The 21843-nt window shown below is 41.6% G+C and overlaps 1 protein-coding gene across 1 annotated transcript in view; it reads right to left on the bottom strand.

The window, feature by feature from the left end:
* The window catches only part of NIPAL2 (NIPA like domain containing 2), an 81029-nt gene that overhangs the window by 1125 nt on the left and 58061 nt on the right, over window positions 1–21843 (bottom strand). Inside the window, exons 6-12 of the mRNA XM_077187609.1 lie at window positions 16210–16269; window positions 14139–14260; window positions 10418–10514; window positions 5666–5801; window positions 3225–3313; window positions 1412–1475; window positions 7–101 (exon numbers count right to left, since the gene is read on the bottom strand). Of these exons, the coding sequence (XP_077043724.1) occupies window positions 7–101; window positions 1412–1475; window positions 3225–3313; window positions 5666–5801; window positions 10418–10514; window positions 14139–14260; window positions 16210–16269 (663 nt within the window). The remainder of the gene's footprint in view (window positions 1–6; window positions 102–1411; window positions 1476–3224; window positions 3314–5665; window positions 5802–10417; window positions 10515–14138; window positions 14261–16209; window positions 16270–21843) is intronic.

The following is a 21843-nucleotide window of genomic DNA, read 5'->3' as shown; positions in this document are numbered from 1 at the left end:
ACTTACCAGGAATATGTCCACAGTCAATAAAAGGGATTTGTAAATGCTCCTCTTTTTTATTTCTTGCAATTATAATCACACCAAGGAAAGACAGGAGACACCTGCAAAATAACAGTGGCATAGTATCATTAGAAACAGTTCACTGTATCTGAGATGAGAATTTCTTTCCATGTTTCTTTTTCAAGGACTTCCAAACCCAAGTTGCTGAGTTTATAAAGAAACACTTCTTCCTGCCAGCTCTGTAAATTTATTTTGGGCTTCTTTCAGTCTAGTTTTGCCTCCTGAAGCTTTATTATCAGTTCCAAAGACTCCACAGCCAAAATTACACTTCCAGCAATATATACCTAATCAGATGCCTGTGGGTGTGAGACCTCAATGTTTGAATCCCTGAGCAAATCTTCCCAGAGCATCCAAGTTAGCGTTCTAGCATGTGCAGTTTCATTAACAACTCAGTCTGGCTGTGGACAGTCAACATCTCTGTTGTTTTTCTTGTTTGATTGCGTGTCTCGGGGGCAGGCTGTAAGCCAGGAGCAGTGAAAAACTGCTATGGCTGGACACATCTTCTCTCTGCTGTGTGTTGGACACACAACCCCTAACTCCTTGCTGCCAAATACATGGTTGCTCTTTTCCATTTTTTGTGTCCTTTCCAGCAGTCAGACAAGATAGTGGCTGTGTGCACCTACTCCAGCCCAACTGCAGAAGATGAAGATGTTTGTAGCTATCAGCCCCATTTATTTGACAGCACTGTATGCAAGACACCTCCAGCAGTTCCAGGAGATCTTTTAAACATTTTGTGCCCATTATTATAACGGTCACCTCTCCCAAAAGTTGTTGTGGTGCTGATACCCAGGTTTCTGCTCTCACAACACCTAGGCCATTCTTCAAAAATACATTTAGCATGCTCTGAATTTTTCTGCAGGCACACTGTGTCTTTCTTGATATAGGCAGATGGGGGAGAGTTATTACAGTACTGCCTTGTAGGCAAGCAGCTCATATAATTGCCCATGCCTAGGGGCGGGAAAAAACAGCCAGACACACCAGGGGAAGGCAACATGGGAGGAGATGTCTCACAGCTGTAAAAGCACCCCCTGTAATTTGATATTTGGTGGAGAGCAGTGACTTCTCCTTCCTGCTGAAGGAACAGATGATGCTGGTTTTTCATTCCATCATGAGATTAGTAGTTCACAAGTGTCTCACATTTTTACATATTTGGATTCAAAGCCAGGCCTCCAAACTCCCAAAGCACAGACATCAATCTTTCCTTTAATGTTTTTTTTTATCCTACTATAATGGCTATTCCATAATACTTTAATAACAAGGCGGTTTCTGCTTACTGAGAAAAGAAGAGATTGCAGAAGGCAAAGCTGTTTCAGTACAAACCTTAGTGCAGATTTTAGGCTGATACACTCACCCGAACAGAAACATGAACACGCTCAGTAAAGCTGCACTTTGGAATTCCCGATAAAATATGACCCCTGGAATGTGACAGAAACAAGAATTGCAGATCTTGACTGGCTTCCAAGTGATATGAATTACAGCTGGGAGGGTCAGGAGAAGTGTCATGCTTAAACGGAGCAAAAAAAATCCCAAATAAGGTATTAATACACATTGTGATGTGTTCACTTTGTGTCCTATATTCCATAAGCTAGGCTTTCTCAAGATACTGCATAGGACTGGAGAAGATTTAGTCAATCAGGCTGGAACACATGCTGGGTTAGTAATTGCACAGATGCATGTATCTTTTGCATTGTCAGCAACAATTTCTGTGCAGGTCAAACTCGAGGTCTTACTCACAAGCAGTGACATACCAATACAGCTGAGAGGTTCTTCATGGACTTCGTTAAGCTACTCCAGCAGAGCATGTGGACATCTTAACTCCAATTGGGAACAGATTTTCAATAACTAACTGTGTCCCTGAGGTTTACTCCAAGTGAAGGGCTCCAGCAGCCAAGTTTGCCAAATCTTTCTGGCTGAAGGGATCGCTAGCTCTTTCTGCTCGCCCCGCTTCCAGGAATTAGTACCTCTGTAGTGGAGGTGACAGAACCAGATGTGTCTCTGGATCTCAGCTGCCCCTATTAACAGCCAAGTATATTAGCTTAAAACCACTGATGAGCAGAGCTTTGCTTAGAAATGCCAGTGGGACCCAGTGCAGCTGAAGTGTGACTGTGTCTTCAAAGGCTGTAACTAGGGATGGGGGAATCCTGACAGCGGGTACCTTCTACAAGCACCCCAGCAAGATTCAGCAGAGGTTGCTTTTCTAAGCCCTACACTGGTTTAACTAACCTGGTGCAAATGCATGTGTATCCACTCTCAAAGCTATTAAGCCATTCCTGAATAGGTACTTGATCTTATAAGGAGGCACCTGGCCAAATTCCCCATATGGTCACAGGAACACAACCCCCTTTTGGCACAAGTTTCTTCTCGGTCACAAAGTGTAGGTCTCTTCTAACACAGGTGTTGAGGCAATCTGTGCGTGAAGCTAACTCCCCTTCTCATTAATGGCAGCTCTGCATGAGAAACTCCTGCACAGCAATGACAGGAAAGCCCCCAGCGTGTGTTAAAATGAGTCATAAATGTTCTAACAACATGATCATTTTGGCTCATTGCTGATACAGCATCTTAGTCGTCCTCCCAGCTCATGTTCTTGCACTGCACACCATTTCCAAGATTTGCAGTCCCTCTTTAACAATGCTGAGTTCAAAGTTCTCACCCAGAATAAAATGTTAAATGCTTAAAAAGTTTTTGTAGTCATTTTATTTCCTTCACTTAACCCAGAATTCCACCTTCTGAAATGGAATATACGCTAACTACTATGAAGCACAGCTGGTTGTCATTTGAGTAGTTTGCCAGGCTGTTAAAATTACTCTACCAGTTCGTATAGGGAGAGACTGGTGTGCACATGGTAAATGCATTTACTGGATGTCAGTATGAGGCTAGGATAAATGCAGGTACTTCTAGTAAGCCAGTAAGGTACAGTGAATCACACATAATCTATTTTGGAAAGGTTAGAATTTGATTATTTTTATAGAATTATAGAATGATTTGGGTTGGGATGAACCTTAAAGATGATCTAGCTCTAACACTCTAAACACCTATGACTTAGGAAAAAATTATTTCTGTGAAGACAAATATGACGGGTTTGGGGTTCTATTCACAGGGTTCCTGTTCTTGAAAACCTGATGTTTAAAAAATCTTTCTGTAGAGGAAGAAGGTCAGAAACAAACCTGAAATGATGGCACTGGTGGTGAAGAACACAAAATTAATGGGGACAACTGCTGTTGCTTCATACAGATGCATTGCTTGATTCAAGAACCTGAAAGATAAGCATTATTGTATCTCATGCCTACAGGAGATCCCTTGCACTTTAAGTCAGGTTAGGCCACTTCTTGTCAGTTTAACAATAAGTGTGACCATTTCTTACCACAATAGCAAGTAGCCCTGGACAGCATACAGATACTGAATTTACTTTCTGGTTTTGACTCTGCAGAGTCAAAATGAATAGGTGAAAGCAAAAAGGTTGGCATGGATTCTTCTGGCCACAGGCTTTCAATGGACATATTTTTGAAGCATTGCTGGAAAAATTTTTTCTGCCACAGATAAGGGAGGAATGCTGGGGTATTATTGCTTATGATCTGCATTGGTTCTTGGAAGCAGTGCTGCCTGCAAGCAGCCAGGGACAAGTTGCTCTACTTCAAACAGGTTGTGTAAGGGTACATTGGCATCACGGACATGAACATGTGAGCTCTGGTAGGAACTGTTTCACTTTGCTGAAGTCCACATTGCTGCTACTGCTCACTCCAGCTTGACAGAAACACCTATTTGTATGTTTATCCATGCAATCACATCCAGAAACATTCTGTCCTGCAGGGAAAGTCCAGGAAGGTGGCTTCAAGCTCCTTGGGTTGGAAACTCTCAGCCCTGCTCTTCAGAAAAGCAACATGACCTCTCACCAGAACCATGAGCAAGAGTGTGCAGGACCACAGGAGCATGCATTGCACAGAGAGCTGCAGGACTGAGACACTGGCCAGGGAGCAGCCTGCACAGTCTGCAAAAAGGCAAAGTCATTAACCCACTTGTACAGAGACCACAGCTATCACCATTCACCCATAGAGTGATGAATCATGAGCTGACATCATGGATGCACCTGTAGATATTCTGCTATGTGAATGGTCATTTCAGAGAGAAAAATCAGGAGTCTGCAGACTATATTCAAGCCTGTAAAAAGAACCACACTTGAACATTTCTCTGGTGCAATATATGCGCACAGTAAAAATCCAAGCTTGGATCTGTTTTAGCCATTAAAATAATTGCGTGGTTATTTTAGCAACTGTTGAACAGTCTCCATGGTGCTTTAAAAATAAAGAAATCCTACATATCCACAGGATAGTCAGGATTTTGAAGTCATTGAAAACACCTCATTATTTTCTCCCATTTGCAACAAACTTGGTCACAGGGACTAAATCAGTGATAGCAAGGCCCGGTGTTGGATCCAGGAGATTGTTGGAGCACAGGCTGTTCTCAGCTAATGAATGACAGTCATATAAAATAAGAGAGCAAACAAATAAAATGAAAAATTTAGACTGACAGCACTGTCCCTGTTAGAAAATCCAAAAGAGTAGAGAGAAAGGGATGCTGAGCCCAGGGAATGAAATGGGCACGTTTCACTTCTGCTTTAATTTTGGCCAGCAAAAGAAAGAAAGAAAAAAAAAAAGAAAAAAGATGGAGAGGTTAATTCAGCAGCTTCTTATTTACCAAGCTCTTATTTCCTATTGTAAATGCCCTGAGCTGTTCTCCCAGAGAAGACAAGCTGGATGTAAATCACTTTATAATCTGTTACCAGGGAGTTCCTGAGTCAGCCATGGAGAGTCAGTGCATAATAATGCATGGACTTTCTGATTCCACATGGGAATGGTATGTTCTGCCATGAAAAAGCTGGGCTGGCTTTTCTACTGGAAAATAATCATGCAAGGAACTACTCAGGCTCACACTGGAGCAGTCTAGATGAGATTACTGAAGGCTGCTATCAGCACCAGAAGCAGAGGGACAGGCAGAAAGGGAACAGCCTCTGTTCAGCTGCAAGACATATTTTACCATGCTGCCACCCCCAGCAATCTGCACAGGCAGCATAAACCAATCACTTCACAGAGCAGGGGCCTGCAGGGGGAACTTGAAAGGTACAGTCAGGCAGGATAGCAAAGTGCAACATGCAGATTTAACAGAGGCAGGGAGAAAGTTGGGGTACACTCCCTTCTCCAGTCTGACTAGGGCCATAAAGCTGGGGAACAGACATGGATAATGAGAATAATCACGGTCATTTGATTATTCAGCAATAAAGATTTCTAAAAGTAACCCCCAAACGACTACATAAGCATAAATTTCACTTAGTGTGTTAAGACCTGTGCCAAAACTAGACAAGCAAATTTGGGAAGACCTTGTTGAAGGTGATAATGAGAGGAGGTGGTGTCCATAACAATCAATTACAAACTAAGAAATAAAGTTTAAATAAACAATTCAACCAGCTGGAGGCAATTTTTGCATCTGTCAGGGTTCTGCCAAAATTTGTTGCCTTAATTTGCAACTTGTATCTGGAATCATTATCAGTACCAAATAAAACTGACATATAAAACATGTATGAAGGTTAGTAGGTAAATAGAATCTCACTTACTTGATTTGGAAAGCACAAGAAGTTGCCATTAAAACACTCATGATATAGAAAATGGAGGAGGTTAGCTGCATTTTCCCCTTCACAGAAAGTGCTATCATGCTGGACACAGCCTTAACAGCAATGACAGTCAGGGATGCTGGAAGGGAAGGGAAGAGATTAGCAGGGCAGGACTCAGATTAGCACTTCAGTGCATCGCTGAGGGAGGACAAGGATCCAGGTCAGAGCCACAGGACTGATCACTTAAAATAAGACTGATGAAGGACTTGGGCACCTAAAACAAGTGTATGATTTGATAAATGCTTGCTAAGCTACTGTCTAAGCTCAGTGGCCTTAGATCTAAGTACACTTTGTGTTTTGCCTTTAAGTCTTTTTAGCTCACTGAACTCCCAGTTGAAGGTGGTACAACAGCCTCCACATCTTCCACACATACTTTATTTAGCTCCACATAGTTTATGTAGCTAATTTGGAGCCCATATTACAGTATTCAGGAGACATCTGAGAGGTCTGGCTATCTGTTCAAAGCAGTTAGGATGCCTCTTTATAGCAGCCTGCATGTGTCACTGGTAGCCTCAAATAACTCATCATCCTCAGGATTTCTCCTCTGAAACAGGAGCTGGACAAAGTTGACTTCTGGGAACACATCCCAAAGCACCTAACTCTCCCCATGCATTATATATATGAAGAGCAGACAAACAACACAGGGGTCTGCACTCAAGAGCCAGGCTCTTGAGACCATTTACTGGATTTATCCCACAGAAAGAGTATTTCAGCAGTGTATTGTCAATCCATTTAATCACTATCATTGTATCACCACAAACAAATTTCAGACAGCAAGCAATGGGTTTTATACATGTCACCAGTTCAGAGAGGTTTTGCAAGAGAAATCTTTCAGAAAAGGGGCTGAGAGTTTAGCTAAGAGTTACTTTAGATTTCCTTTTGGAGCTCTTGGTTTGTGGAAGCTAACCCAAGAAGTCTGAGATTCCTGCAAATAAAATGTAACAAATTCAAAAAACCCTGAAAAATTCAAGAGTCAGGCTGCAGAGATGACCTTTGAAGAAAGGTAATTAATTGTCAGGAGCAGCATCCCCCAGCTGAGATCCAGTTCCACCCTGGTGCAGAGCTGAGGAGTGTTGGATTTCAGTGGTCTGATTCATCCTCCTGTAACATTCAGATTGGCAAGAAGACCTGTGCTGTGCAAAAGGTTCAGGCCAAAGGTTGGGAGAAAAGGAGGGGGAAGAAGAATGAATGCAGGTTTGAGGGTTTGCTTGCAAGCATTTTTCTTATATAAAGTCCAAAAGTTCAGAGGGAGTTTAAGAGTGGCATACATCCTGTGATGATCCTGTTCACCACCATGAAATTCACTGTTCTCATGACAACCTTTCCCCCCAGCACTTCACTTCTCTCTCTGTAATGGAAACAGGTGAAGTGCTTTAACAAACACAGCTGTAAAACTGAGCAGAGGTCAAACACTGGCCTGCAGTAGTGCAAATGCTGTGATACAAAGTCAAGAAATACACTCAAGCCCCAACAAGACATCAACATAAAACTGAGATTTGAACTCTAACATGGGGAAGTTATTATTTTAAAAGAACATTTGCAGGAAAAAAATTAGTATTTTGAATTGTCATGCTAAGGGTAAAGATTGCTAATTTTTTTTTTCTGATGAAAGACCAGTTTCCACACCTTAAAATATTAACAAAACAGAAATGAAAGCACCAGGAGGTTTGGTTGGTTGGTTGGTTTCTATTCTTTGAGAAGTGAAATTATATTTTTCATTAAAGTAACTCCAAAACAAGTTTCAAACAAACAGGAGTTGTTTTCTCTGTCAGAATGACCTCCCCTCAAAGCTAGTGTGACAAATGATGTCACTTTCCAGCTGAAATCCCACTATAATCTGAAATGTTTTCCCCAAACTTATGATAACTGAGTGTATACATGAGGTAAAATGATTCTCACCAAATGAATTTGCAGAATTGTACTAAGCAAAACTTCATCAGATTTTGTGATCACCTCTGTATTTTCTTGATGGTGAAAGTAGCTTGCATATGCAGTGAAACACAAGGCTGCCCTCTCTGTAAAGAAACCTTTCCACATTTAATTTACATCATGGAGTATGAACACTGCACCAGGACTGTATCACCTTCCATGAGCACTCACCCCCTCAGCAGGCAGGACCTTGCAAGGGCAGTGCCTGTGTCACAGCTGGCAGCAAAGTAATGGACAATTTTTCAGTCTCTCCATCACTTCACTCAGCAGAAAGGTCAGAGACCAGAGTGGTCCAAGTGTAGATTTGTGGGGACTGCCAGGCTCCAGGACAGCTGCAGGAACCAGAGTCAGATGCAGTTCTGAGTCTCATGCTCAAGGGAAATGTCAGTATTTCAGAAGGTCCCGTGAGCCAGGATTTGCTTGTTTGTGTCTTTTTTAACAGAGCAGAAACAATGACACATTTTCCCTCAGGTTGCATAAGCTCACAAAAACCTCAGCACCCCCAGCTGAAAATGTATTTTTGGTTGGTTGCAGGCAGAGCAGCAGACTCTGCAGTTAGTGCCTGCCAGGGCACAGGTTTGCAGCCCTGCTGCCGCTCTGCGTGTCCCTCGTGTCCCTTTGCCACCAGGGCTGGCAGGACACAGGGCAGAGGCAGCAGGGCTGGCCAGACCCACTGCCCAGCTCCCCCAGGGCGTGCTCGGGGCAGCATCATGGTGGGCCAGCCCACAACTGCAGCAGTGATGTGGAGGAACACATCTGGAAATCTTCAGGCTTCCAGTTATGCAGGAGGAGGAGCTGGACCCAGTCCAGGACTGGCTGGACCTTTGCTCAGGAGTGCACAGTGCTCCACACTCCTCATAGCCATGCTGGGAGCTGCAGAGCAGCTCAGGAGAGCTTTGCCAAAGATCCAAGGCTCTGTGCTAGGAGCTGGTGGATAGCTACACTCATCTCTGCTAGGAGCTGGGGATAGCCACACTCATCTGTGCTAAGAGCTGGTGGATAGCCACTCTCAGCTGTGCCAGGAGCTGGGGCTAGCCACACTCAGCTGTGCTAGGAGCTGGGGATAGCCAGTCTCAGCTGTGCCTGGAGCTGGGGATGGCCACACTCATCTCTGCTAGGAGCTGGGGATAGCCACACTCAGCTGTGTAAGAGCTGGGGATAGCCACACTCAGCTGTGTAAGAGCTGGGGATAGCCACACTCAGCTGTGCTAGGAGCTGGGGATAGCCACACTCATCTGTGCTAGGAGCTGGGGATAGCCACACTCAGCTGTGCCTGGAGCTGGGGATAGCCACACTCATCTGTGCCTGGAGCTGAGGATGGCCACTCTCAGCTGTGCCAGGAGCTAGGGATAGCCACTCTCATCTGTGCCTGGAGCTGAGGATGGCCACTCTCAGCTGTGCCAGGAGCTAGGGATAGCCACTCTCATCTGTGCCTGGAGCTGGGGATAGCCACTCTCAGCTGTGCCTGGAGCTGGGGATAGCCACACTCAGCTGTGCTAGGAGCTGGGGATGGCCACACTCAGCTGTGCTAAGAGCTGGGGATAGCCACACTCAGCTGTGCCAGGAGCTGGGGATAGCCACACTCACACTTCCCTCCTCCAAACCAACAGCAGTTAGACCTAAGCCTCTGGGGGCTCTTCCATCTCTTCCTCATGCAGGGAGCAAGGAAATCCTGCAATGCTTCTGCAGAGCTACAGATCCTAATACTCCTAGGGCCTGGAAACCGACATAGGAAGACTGTCCCCAAAAAGTTGTTCTGGAAGTCTGAGTTTTTAGCTCAGTAAGAAACCACTCAGGGTTTTTACCCTGAAGGAAGGGAGTTAATAAATCTGTGAGGGTTTTTACATTCAGTTAAATCCAAATTTTGTACCTGGCAAACTTTAGTGAAATTCTATTTTATCAAAAACCCTCATGGTCATCTCCATTAGAAATGCAAGTCTTTGCAGACTGCAAGTCTTTGCACCCACTGAAATCAGAGAAAAAATAATTTGACTTCAATGGCACCTTCACTTCAACCAAAGACTTGTGTCCCAAGAGGGTTTCATGGAGAAATGACAAGACAAGGACAGGAGAATTTGTCACATGGAGAGGTGAAAATCCTAGATATAACCCTACAAGCATAGGAGATTTAGAGATGAACTCCTGCCATGTCTCAAAATGGATTCAAGTTTAACTTTATCGAAAGATGCCAATAAAATTATCTCCTCTATCTTCCCTGGTTATTGATTGTGGTGACAATGATAGAAAACAAACTTCAGTAGTCCACTGGGTTCTTGTTCTTCTTCAGGAAAGGTTGTAAAATATGAAATGTTGCATATGCAAATAGTCATAGATAATTAGAAGTTGTAGTACAGTCACAGCATATCACTGCACTTGTTTACAGAGCACTTAGAAGGTCTTCAGCTGCTCTGTTTTAGAGAACTGATTTTCACAGCCTGCTCTCCAAAGCAAAGTTTTGAGTAGTTCACTTTCCCAGGATATAAAAAACCTAAAGTTTTATTTAAAACAAGTTTCAGAATATCATTACACATAGCATATTAATATGAGGGTATCTGTGAAAAGAAATAGTCCCAGCAATAAGTGTAGAAACTATGTTTAAAAATCAGCTTTTCTCTTCAGAAAGAGACCACAGTAAAATCATGTGAAATGATTTCAATGACTCTTCTTCAAGCACACTGCTTTGAATCTTAAGTGTCTGGAGAGATGGAGTGACAAGGAATTATCACGTAACAGACAGGAACATTAAAGTGAATAATATGTTCTTACCCAGTAGAGCTACCATCATTAACAAAACCATGATGTGTTTCACAGCCTTTCTTTTGTAAAAATAGAGGAGAATGCAGAATATTAGAATTTCTAAAATCTGAAAATAAAAGAAAAGAAAGTTAGAGCTTTGAAACTATGTAACGAATGCTTCATTCAAAGTCTTTGAGATGTCACACTCATTTTTGCTGCTCTGTATGTTCAAAGCAAAGAATGCCTTTATAAAATATCTTCTGCTAAAAAACCCGATTGACAGTTCCCTGAGCTATCAAACAACTGTTGTCATTTATCTTTCCTGTTATAGCAAAAGTTAAACTTTGAGCATTTTTTATATCTTCAGTTTTTTGTTACCTCAGTCCAACTCCCTGGTAGTTGCAGGTAGTGGCAGGTAGTGCCAAGCAGCACCAGCTTTGACTGAACCAGGTCATCATAGCTGGCTCTGTCCATCACCCTTCTCTTGGTCCTCATCATTTCATCATCTCTTCTCTTGCTAAAGCTACAATAAAGCTCTACTGTCATCTCCTCCTGCTTAAAAGCAAACCAACCCACCAAGAAGACACATCTGAACGGAAACAGCCAAGCAAAATGATCAAAAGGCCACTGGAGTCCCTGATGACAGCTCTGGAAGGGGTGCACGGGTCTGTGTGCATGGCCACCCCTACCTCCTGGGGAACCCCAAGAGCAGCCATGGTGTATGGCCAGAGATGGCAGTCCCATGGCCAAACCCAGGGAGATAAATGATGTTTGCTTTTCAGGGCTGCTGTTTAAGTTTACTCAGCTCGTCAAGTCTCACATGCTAAGCTGGAAATCCAAACAATTAGTTCTCAGTGCTGCCCAGCAGCCTAACTATTCTTCTGTGGTTCTCTGCCACTTGGTGACCGACCTACAGGTCATCTTTAATCAGAAGACAAGGGAGAGTCTGTGACAATTAAGTTACACTGCAAGCAGAGTCCATGGCTCCTAACAGGGGCTCACACAGCTGGGGTGCCCCAGATTAAAATTGTTTTCTGAGAACTACCCAAAACAGACCTTAGGTTCATCCCTGATAGTGTGATGTGGTAGTGATAAATATGAAGTCCAGGAATGGGAAGGACATAGATTATATCAGCTTCACATACTCTGTTTAGAGGAAATGAAGGAACTTTATCTGCTTACAATCATCTTTGTTATTGCAACTAATCTCTACTGAGGTCTCCTCAAGCCCACATTTCATCAACATTTTTTAATAATCATGTTTTCCATGTTTCTAAGCTCTACCAGAAGGCACCAAAACAAAATACCACGTTGGCTGCCTCAAATGCTTTTCTGGCATATAGAGGATGGTCTTCTAGGCACTTCAAAAGAAAAGCAGAAGTGTTTTGAACCTGATTTTGCAGAGATTAAATATTAACAACCCAATTCTTACTATGCTTCTGTTTAGGGAAACCTAAGAGCTTCATCTATGATTTATGTCTTCTGTAGAGATTCCAAGTGCACATAAGCAAAAGAGAAAAAAACAAGCTAGGGTAGTCATTCTTGCTCAGACATAATTATGCTACTGCAGAGTCTCAGAAGGTGACTCAAAGTTGTCTTGTGGGAATTAGAGGCTACTCCTGCAGAATATACCAGTGGAGTGCCACATGGGGATGGTTTACCACCCACAGAGAGCATTTGGTACCATTGGAACTTTGTATTTCTCAGCAGACCACACTTTGGGGCTACTTTTAGAAAGATCATTGGACTGTGTTATACTTCTGTACTGTCTCCTAATTGTATATTTAGACTGGAAATTCTGCAGCTTCTGCTGTACTTTTTTATATCTCAACAGCCAACCTGTGCTAGGCATTTTACAACCAATTTTGAAGAGCTTGTTCCCTGCCCAAAGAGGATGTTTACAGCAGGGTTTGCTTGATCTTCCAGGAGCATACCAGGGTAATCAGGCTGATATCTCAGTCTCTTGTGGAGCCTTTTGCTTGTCCCCTTTCTTTGGTCAGAGGAAGCTCAACAAAGAAGAATGCACGGAACAGAAGGAACACATAAAGTTTTAAACATTATTGAGTCAAGATTTGCTGTGTATTTGCTCTGTCCTTCCCTACAATCTATGCTATACATGCAGATTTATATGCTGGCTGAGGTAGGGAAAAGAAATAAAAGAGAAAAAGTTCAGAGGTTTCTGAACCTACTATCTCCTCACAATGTCTCCTAAGAAGAATATAGCACAGTCTTCCTACACATTCAATTGTATTCTTGAAAACTTGTCTTGAAATTAAGTTCAAAAAGTCCTCAGGTGGGGAAAAGCCCTCTTCCAGGAACCTGTTGTTTTCAAGAAAATGTGAATGGTATATCACACAGAATTTTCTGGTGTCACTCAGTGTGGATAGGGAGTTTTCTCTCTCCACCATTTCTACATAAACGGGTGAATCAACAATTTAAAATCAGTCTCTAAAATGTCAGGCTCCTTTATCATCTATAAGTGGAACTGCATGGTAGAGGGTGATATTCAGTAGAAAAGAAAGAGCATTGATATCCCTATTTTGAACTCCCTCCTCTTACTCTGCTGATTGCATGGACTTCTTGAAGCTCTAATAGATGCTGAAGCTATCCTTACCGAGTACCCCAAAACTCTTGGGTATTGCCTTCAAAAGCCTCTCTACTGCCTGATTAAAAGTACATGTTGTGAGTTATACAGCATGAATATTAATTTTTTGCACTGAACTGAATCAGCATCTTCCAGGATCTTTTAAAGGGCACAAAAAATTGAAAGAGAGTTTAAAATGCACAGCAAATTAAAAGAGAGAATCAATGTGTTTTATGGTAGCATGTGATTTGTGCTTAATCAGTAGTTAATGGATAGTTAGATGCATGTAAAGTCTGCAAGTTGGCTAAAAGATTAAGGTCAAACTGCCTACTCAGTGGCTTCCTAACTGAGATTCCTACTAAGAAAAGCCTGGGCACTAAGACTCTAATTTGAGTGAGTCCTTATTCTGGGAAATAGTAACTGCTTCTGAAGCTCCTGTATTGCATTTTTACCTTCAGCTGGAGGAAAACATTTTCAGCTTTCCAGAGGAAAAGAGGGACAGAAATTCATCCTATTCACTCTGGTCTTGTTCCTGATGGTAATTAAATACATCAAAGAAGATATATGGTGTTTGAAGTTTGTTTAAAGATACTTTAACCAAAATGGTATTTTTGTATTTGAATTCTATCTCATGTTCAGATTAACCTAAGTGGCAGTGAAGTAGGGCATCCCTTTATATCTCAGCTCCATACAAAACTCCTTTCAGCCAGGCTTAACAACATGGGAATAAAACAGAGTGATATGAAAGACAAAACGTAGAACCAAGAACATAGATAGCCTAATTTTTAAAAGCACAATTCCACCACATTCCAGAAAAGCCCTGAAACCTATATGTACAGGCAGACAAGGTGGCATGAACACATATACAGGAAATTTAAACAGTACCAATATTCAGGTTTTCCCGGAAGTTCCCCAAATATCAAAATCTTTCCACTCTTGTTAATCCTGCACAATTGTGACTTTCCCCTGACATGAAGTTAAAAGTTATCTTTTGTCGCTGCACATTTTCAGTTTGGATTCAGTAGGATGATGAGGGACTTTCTCTCCTTTGAAAGTCACACAATTTATCTTCAGGAGCAGTTTTTCTACCACTAATTCATATTGCTATAAAAAGCCCAGTAACTCCAGCTTTTCTGAGTAAGGGAGTAGCATGAACCAGATACTCACTGAATATACCAAAAAAGGCCAGCTCACTAAGTAATTCTGCACTTGTCTTGCTGTGAGCTCTTGCAGTACATTTGGAGCAAATGTGACCAACAAATATATCCCTGTTATTGTCAGCGTTCCTCCTTTAAAGAAAAGGACACGTTACTTTGGCAATACAGTGCTTGGCAATCATGGTTATACTTGACTTCCATCTGATTAGGAAATAGTTTCTAGAAGAAAATTTAAGTCAATTGAAACAGATCTATACTTAGTCAATTGGATTGCCCTGCGTTTGTGGTCTTATCTAATCTAATTTTTACTAAAGGCTCAAAGAATTTTGGAAATGTGAAAAAAAGTTGTCAGTAAAGCCATGTGAATTAGGGTTCCAACTCAACAATGCAATTTCAAGTGTATCACAAAGGAGAATTAATCCTTTGTATTTCCCCAAGGCACAAAGTGCATCACACAAACTTAGCCTAAACTGAAAGGACAAGTTTCCTACTGGTGCAGTCAGCTAGATGACTAACCAGTGTAAATAAACATGACTGTGCCAGTCACTGTGGCCACAGAGATCTGCACAAGCCACCAACCTGCCCTTGAAGCATCAGGTGCAACACACATGTGCCACTCCAGTGCTCAAGTGAAGCTGTCATAGGGCCAAGATTCTGGCTGCTCCCTGTTGCATTTGCAGATCTATGAACTGTTTTATAAAAGGATGATTTGTAATAGACTGTTCAGCCACTAGGCTGCCAGGGCCCCATTTCAAGGTCGAACTTGCATTATTATGCTTTTAATAAAAATCTGCAAGTTCTGCCTTGTGGACATCTGCCTGTGACAAACACAGATGTTCGCTGAAGTATCAAGATAGAAGTGAGATAATCCTAAGACCATAAACTGTATTGGATTAAGGAAGATATTAGCTAATCAATTTTTTTTTCAAGTAATCTTTAAAATTCTTGGTAAACCTATAAATCGGTGAGGAATGCAGGGCTCAGGAATACAAAACAAAGCACATCCGGAGGGTTTTGTTGGCACTGCTATCTCAAACAGCTCCCTTGGAAAAGCAGAACTGTGTTATATTTATGTGCTTGCAAAACCATCACCATATTTCCCATCATACAGCTCATTCTTATGGAATGTAGCAACATTGTTAAATCCATCTTGCAAAGTCAAACTCACAGAAATAAAATAAATCAGCTGAACACCAGTTAAAGCAACACACAGTGTTTAAGGCCATAAGGGAAACATGATCAGTGAAGGGAGGGGGGATTTTGAATTTAGCAGCTGAGCTGGCAAACTTGGATTCCAAACCTAAATAAATCGTATATAGTATTCCTGGAACGATACTGAACAGATCTCTCCAACACATTCATGAGAACAGCTGTCCTCACTACAGTTTGGACAATCAAGCCTAGATTTTAGGAACCCACAGAAATATCAGGTGCCCTGCATCAGGTGCACTGTCCCAGTTGAGGTGGCTTGGTGTAGAGCCCAAACCCTGAAACCTTCTTTTCTCTCACTATTGCTGCCTTCAAGGGGAGCAGTCGTGATATGCAAAAAAATCTTGGACACAGGCAAACAGTTGACAGACTTTAACAGTGAAGACCACATTTCCCAGCTGAACACTTGAGAATATGATTATTTGTTTTTTGAAGTGATAAAACTAAAACCAAAGGGAAGTTATCACTTTAAATTGAGCTTGAATTTTTGTGTAATAGCTATGCAGTAGGAAAAAATATCTTATATTTGAATAAGTAACTCAATAACTTCCTTGATTTTATTAATTCTGTGTTGAACTCATAAAGATAATACTAAAGACAACCTCAGAGGCAAAAATAGAAAATGAAAATAAATTTGAGCAATAAGGGCACATAAGGAATGAGTTATGGTTGTAAGAGGATTTGGGAATACAGTCTTTTCCTCATGCATTGAAGATTCTCTTCCTTTTTATCACTTTTTCCCAATTTTGAAAGTATCTGCCTTGAAACACTTGCTTGGGAAGTGGGAGTGTGAAGGTGGGGGGCTGTGTGAGAGTTACAGCTTGCTAAGCATATGGCAGCACACATGTCTAAATTAGCAAATGCTTACTTACCCAATATATCAGCAGTCTTCATGGTCTTCTTTAGGAAAAAGACAGAAATAAATGCACTACCTAGAATAGATATATAAAGACTTTTATATATATACATATATTTGTTAGAATATCAAGTGCTATAGCAAAAACCTGCCTTGGGACAAATTTAAATATATCTCATGGGCATTGTTGTTGCACCATGCCATGATATAAACAGCCAGCAGTCCATTCCTGCAAGCCACCAAAACTCACTTTCTGTAAGATTTCAGATGTATCCAGCAGGCTCTTACGTGGTTGAAAAGATGCAATGCCCTTCTTATTTCCCACACAGGGACACTGCTTAAACTGGTCTGATTCAGTCATATGTGGAAATGTCAGGAAAACTGGGCACTGATCAACCTTACTGTTTCACTGCCCATTTGGCTACCAAGTCACTGTATGGACTTGCTCAAGGCAAATTGCATCATAGAGCAATAAAATTCTGCTTCTTTAGTCTTCAATGTATTAGAAGCTTATAAGCAAAGTAACAGCAGTACAATTGAGAAGAGGAAAGCCACTGCAAGAACTTAGTTCACTTAGTATGAACTAAGTGATCATGATGGCTGCAGACAGAGAGGGAGAAAACCCCACACATGTATGGGAGCACTCTCCATGGTCTTTCACAGTGACTTGCGCTGAGGAAGGAGAAAACTGTGAGTCCTAGAAATGATTTCTTGTTTTCTGAGAAACACTTTCTCTTGTGCAGCTCTTGCATCTGACCTCTGCCAGCTCCTAGTCCTGCCTCCTCAGGATGGGCAGCAGTGGGGGATGAGCAGCAGCAGTGGTTAGGGCACGTTTTGTGGTTAGCAGTGGTTAGGGCACGTTTTTAGCAGCTCAGTGTGGACATGTGCTGGAGAGGAAAGAAGGGCTTTGAACTTAGGTGGATGAGACTGGGAAGACATGGCTCTATCCCAGCATACAACATCTACCTCTAAAAAGAAGAAAAAGAGGCTGGATAAAAGAGATGAGTAAAGTCCTCTGTGAGAGGTGCATCAGCAATGTTAGATTCATTCAGAAACCTCAAAGGAAGGCTGCTCAGGAGGAACAGTGAAGGAACACACTTAAAAATTCATGGAATGCTGCTACTCTCTACTTCTCTACAGCTTGGTTTATTCTTGAAATAACAGTTCGACATTTTTACAACTATCTTTGCTTCTTTATCTCTATTGTTCTCATGGAAAACTTAATTCGTGGTTAGCTAGTACATGTACTCTAGAAAAATCTAGAGAGGTGCATACCAAGAGGTAAACAGAGAACTGGAATTCAGCATCAGGCCTCTGTTTTCCAGTCAGTAGAAAATCAGAGAGAGCAGAAGTCATAAAATTAAACTGTAGCAAGAGTGATGGGGATCTGTGCACACGAATAAGCACAATAAAAGGATCTTCAACTGAAAATGCCTCACTGAAATTAGGTTGCCTGATATGGTTTTCTTTATTCAATTTTAAAGGGATGACTTTGCTGGAGTGAAGACACTGATGGTATCCAGGCAACACTGGCAATAGAAGAGCTACCTAGGTTTAGAAAAAAGGGACAAAAACTGGTAAAGAAGCAGCAGCATCCAAGATAGTGCAGGAATTAATTACTGCTCTGTCTCCCTGCTCTCACAGCTTTTACAAATCCCACTTCAAACCACTCACCTAGATAGTCTCTGTCACAGCAAAGAGCTGCTGCTTAAAGCACAGATACCTCAGTGATTTTTTTGCTGTTCTGTTTGTTTGTTTGTTTGTTTTGAGTACTCCATGTCTGGACTCTCTGCCTTCAGCAGAGATCTAGTAAATGCAATTCCACTGTTGGCATCCAATTTGGGGTAAGATGAGTTATGCCCAAATGTCAGCTTACAGGGATCACAGCCTCTGAGGCTGGCAGTGGGCACAAGGAGTTGCTGGAATGCAGCCAGGCAATGAAACTTGTCCCTCTGCTTTAATAATGCATTCAAATGCAGCAAGCCCTGTCTCCAGAGATAGCTGGTACTGCACCAGAGATCATGAGCTTAACAGAATCTATGTATAATTAATACTCTATGAGGTAGAGCAATATGTAGAGGAATCTAAAAATAGGAGAGGTTTTAAGAACACATATTAGACCATCTGGGAGTAGAGAAAAAGCTGCAGTAGGAAGGGAGGCACAACACCAAGGTGAATGAGACCCAGGAGTTACTCTGAACACACAACACAGCTGTCTCTGGGGTAAGCTGCCAATGCTCCAGTTGCACTCAAGTGAAGAAGAAAAGGAAATGGGGTAAATAAAAGAGAATAAGCAGAGAACAGTTGCACAGACCTGATGAGATGCTAGAAGACATACATGACTGATCAGAAGCCTCACAAACTCTGGCTGTTACCTCCAGACCTAAACTTTAGGTAAGTTATGGTAGCATGGCCAAGAGACTGTGATATTTTAATTTGACTTTTGTTAGTTTTCTGGGGTCTAAGATCCCAGGTTTGACCTGGGATAGTCTTCCACATATATATCCTTCGAGGTAGGCTTGAATCAGATTAAAGCAAAGAATCCCAGAGCTGATTGTCTTGTTGCAGATGGGTCAAGAAGGAGGAGTACAAAAGGAGCCTTGGGAATGCAGGCTGGTGTTTGCCAGTTTTGCCTTCTGCTGGCTTTGCAGCCTTTTCTGGCTGGCAGGACAAATGACAGACATCAAAGTGCTCCCCAGGAGCCCAGTGAGAAATCCACAGCCCTCCCAGCTGCTCTGCTCCTCCTCCTGAGCTCCTTTGTGCTCCCACTCACAACCCTGGGTGCACTCAGTTGCTCAGGACATGAATTCCTCCCAAAGAGGCAGTTTAAGGCCAACACACACTCTCTGCTCTCCTCTCTGCAGGGTGGCCTCCAAGCTGATCCTGCTTTGAGCAGGAGCTTGGGTTAGGCACTTCCTGGGGTTCCTTCCAACCTGAGTTCTCCTAGGACTTGTGGACTCTTTGCAGGAGAGCAAGTGGGCATCCAGAGGCTAATAACCAGGCCTACCAGATATATGAATATAAGCCCTTACTGTATCCCAAATCCAGTTCTTAAATGCAGACCTACTGAAACTCCCCAGACTCTCCTCTCCTTTCCTACCCTCCCTCAAACCACATGTGAGGTGTCTTGCATCTTCCCACCTCTCCTCCTCTCTACCAGTGATGTTCTACCCCCACACTTTCCTCCTAGCCCACTTCCCCTTGATTTCACCCCATCACCACAGTGTAAGTTTAATTCCCTACCACTCAGCCCAAATTTTTCCTTTCCCATGCCAGAGTTCTTTTGCTCTTCCTTCACAGAAACTGTGCTTCCTCCTCCTCCATCACATTATACTGATGTGAGAAATAAATTATTGAACATTTTGTTTAAGTCTGTGAGTGAATAGACTGGGGAACTTGGGCAATTGCTGTGCTGCAAAGTATGAATACATCTTTGCAATGTTTTTTCTTTTTTGTTGTTTGCTTTCTTTTTTAAAAAAGAAACATAGAGACTGAGATCTGTGTCAAAGTGAGGAATAGTTTTCTTCTTGTTGTTTTTTCTTTGTTTTTTTTTTTTTTTAATTGGTTAGCAATAGAATACAACAATACAGAAACCCAGACAAAAGAATCGTGTCAAAGCTGGCAGTAGCTTGGGAACAAAACAAGCAATTTATCATTGTTCTGAAGCCTTGCTGGTTTTGAACCACTGGCTTTGGGAATGAACACATGGACAGCCCCAGGCCTGGATTATCAGCCTTCAAGACATCAAAGCAAAGCCTGGTCATCTGAGAAGACTTGTGTACTTTTGGGTGAATTAGAATAATTTTTTAGCTTTTTCACTAGTTATTAAGGTAAAACTTCCAAAAGTAGGCAGAGATCCAGCTCCCATTCCCAGTGACAATGGTAGCCTGCTAAATGAAGAGAAGGGCAGAAAATCTGTGAGATGATCTGTTAAGGATTAAAATCAGAGAACCAGCATCCTAAGGTAATCCTTGAGTTTGTTTCATGCCTTGAATGCATGCTTGTATTAATACCCATAATTTGAGAAATAAATAGGTACTGTAAAATGCTTGTATCTATACAAGAAAGCCTTTCTTAATGTTCATGAAACTCAACTGGAAAATATGATTTGCCACTACATCAAAATCATCATGATAAATAAAAACTGTTGGGTGGAAAAGGGAGGAAAGGGTTTGTTCAGGAACTTAATTGTTATCTAAAAATCTTCATCTTCTTATACATTAGCATAAACCAGGCTGGTTTACATTGATTATTGAATGAATATATTAATTATATATTGAATGATCGTATATTCACATATATTGAATAAATGTGTATTCATTGCAGCATGTGAGCTTCAGTGTAAATTGAAAAAAATGATAAAAAATTGAGGTTTTTTATGATATGCAATTAAGTGACTTGAGAAAGGGCTGTAATGGTGCTACACATAGCTCAGTCAGCTGCTCATTCTCTTAGGAGAGTGATCATTCACAATTATCTCCATATGTAGGTTTTCTCCAGCACAAATAGAAATAAAGAGCAGTGTGATGTGTGGGTTCTGCCACTAGCAGACAATGAATGGTGAGAATCCAGCTCACAAAATAACTCCTGTGTTTCCTAGACATGAAAGCTGCAGTTATGATTGGGTTGTGTTTGTTTCTTTAAGAAAGGGATAATACACAACAGAAATAAAAGATAGAAAACACATCCTGATTCATGGTATGTATTCTGTGTATTTTGTCCAATCCAGCCATAAAAAACTCAAGTGTGTGTGCATGATTTATTTTTCCTATGCAAAACTATTTCACTATAATTGACTATTGAGCTGTTTTCCTAATAGTCAAGCCATTTATGAATATGATCTTTTTACCTCTTGTTGTTACTGTCTAATTCTACACTAAATAGTTTTTGTAACAACTGTTCATAACAGTTATATACATATATAACTGTTTATAACAGTTAATAACAATATTATTATATTCTTTCTTTTCCTCTTTTCAAATCCCAGATGAGCTTTATGCACTATTTAAAAAGATTAGTGCTCTCCTTATAAATGCAAAGACTGCTTGCACTACTGTCTTCTCCAACAGTTTTCAAAAAAAATCCACAAAATTTCATATTTGCTTTAAATGTTAATTCTCTTAAGCTTAACAGATTCAGTCAGGCAAAGGCATTTAAATTCACCCATGCAGAAGAACACTTCACCAGTGGTCTGGATGGAATACCAAGAGAAGAGAACTAGATATAATTCAAAGATTATTGCACCTCTCTCAGTTTGAACAACAATATCTCACTTTGAGACCAAGCACTTACTCTGTATTATGCAACCTAAGGGTGTGCTTCCATCTAATCAAGCAGTTTAAGTTCACCCAGTTGATTTTGCCCTAAATCATTTGAGCAGTGCTCAAGTTATGAGGATGCAGTTGCTGGCAGTCACATTCCAAGATGTGACCTCAGAATATGCTTTTTATGAACAGACCCTCAGCCTGTCTTCCAAGCTGAAGTGGTTCAGGACCCTCCCAGTACTGAAAACTTGAAGATGCTGCAATCCATCCCCAAACAGAAGCTATTGTGGTCTGCCACAGAGTCAGGAAAATCTGGAGAGGCAATGAGTTACACAGTGCAATTCATTGCTGCAGCTCAAATGACACCTGGGAACAAATTCATTACA

This window comes from Agelaius phoeniceus, chromosome 1, assembly GCF_051311805.1.
Source record: "Agelaius phoeniceus isolate bAgePho1 chromosome 1, bAgePho1.hap1, whole genome shotgun sequence".
Lineage (NCBI taxonomy): Eukaryota > Metazoa > Chordata > Aves > Passeriformes > Icteridae > Agelaius > Agelaius phoeniceus.
This window is presented reverse-complemented; position numbering and strand designations above follow the sequence as displayed.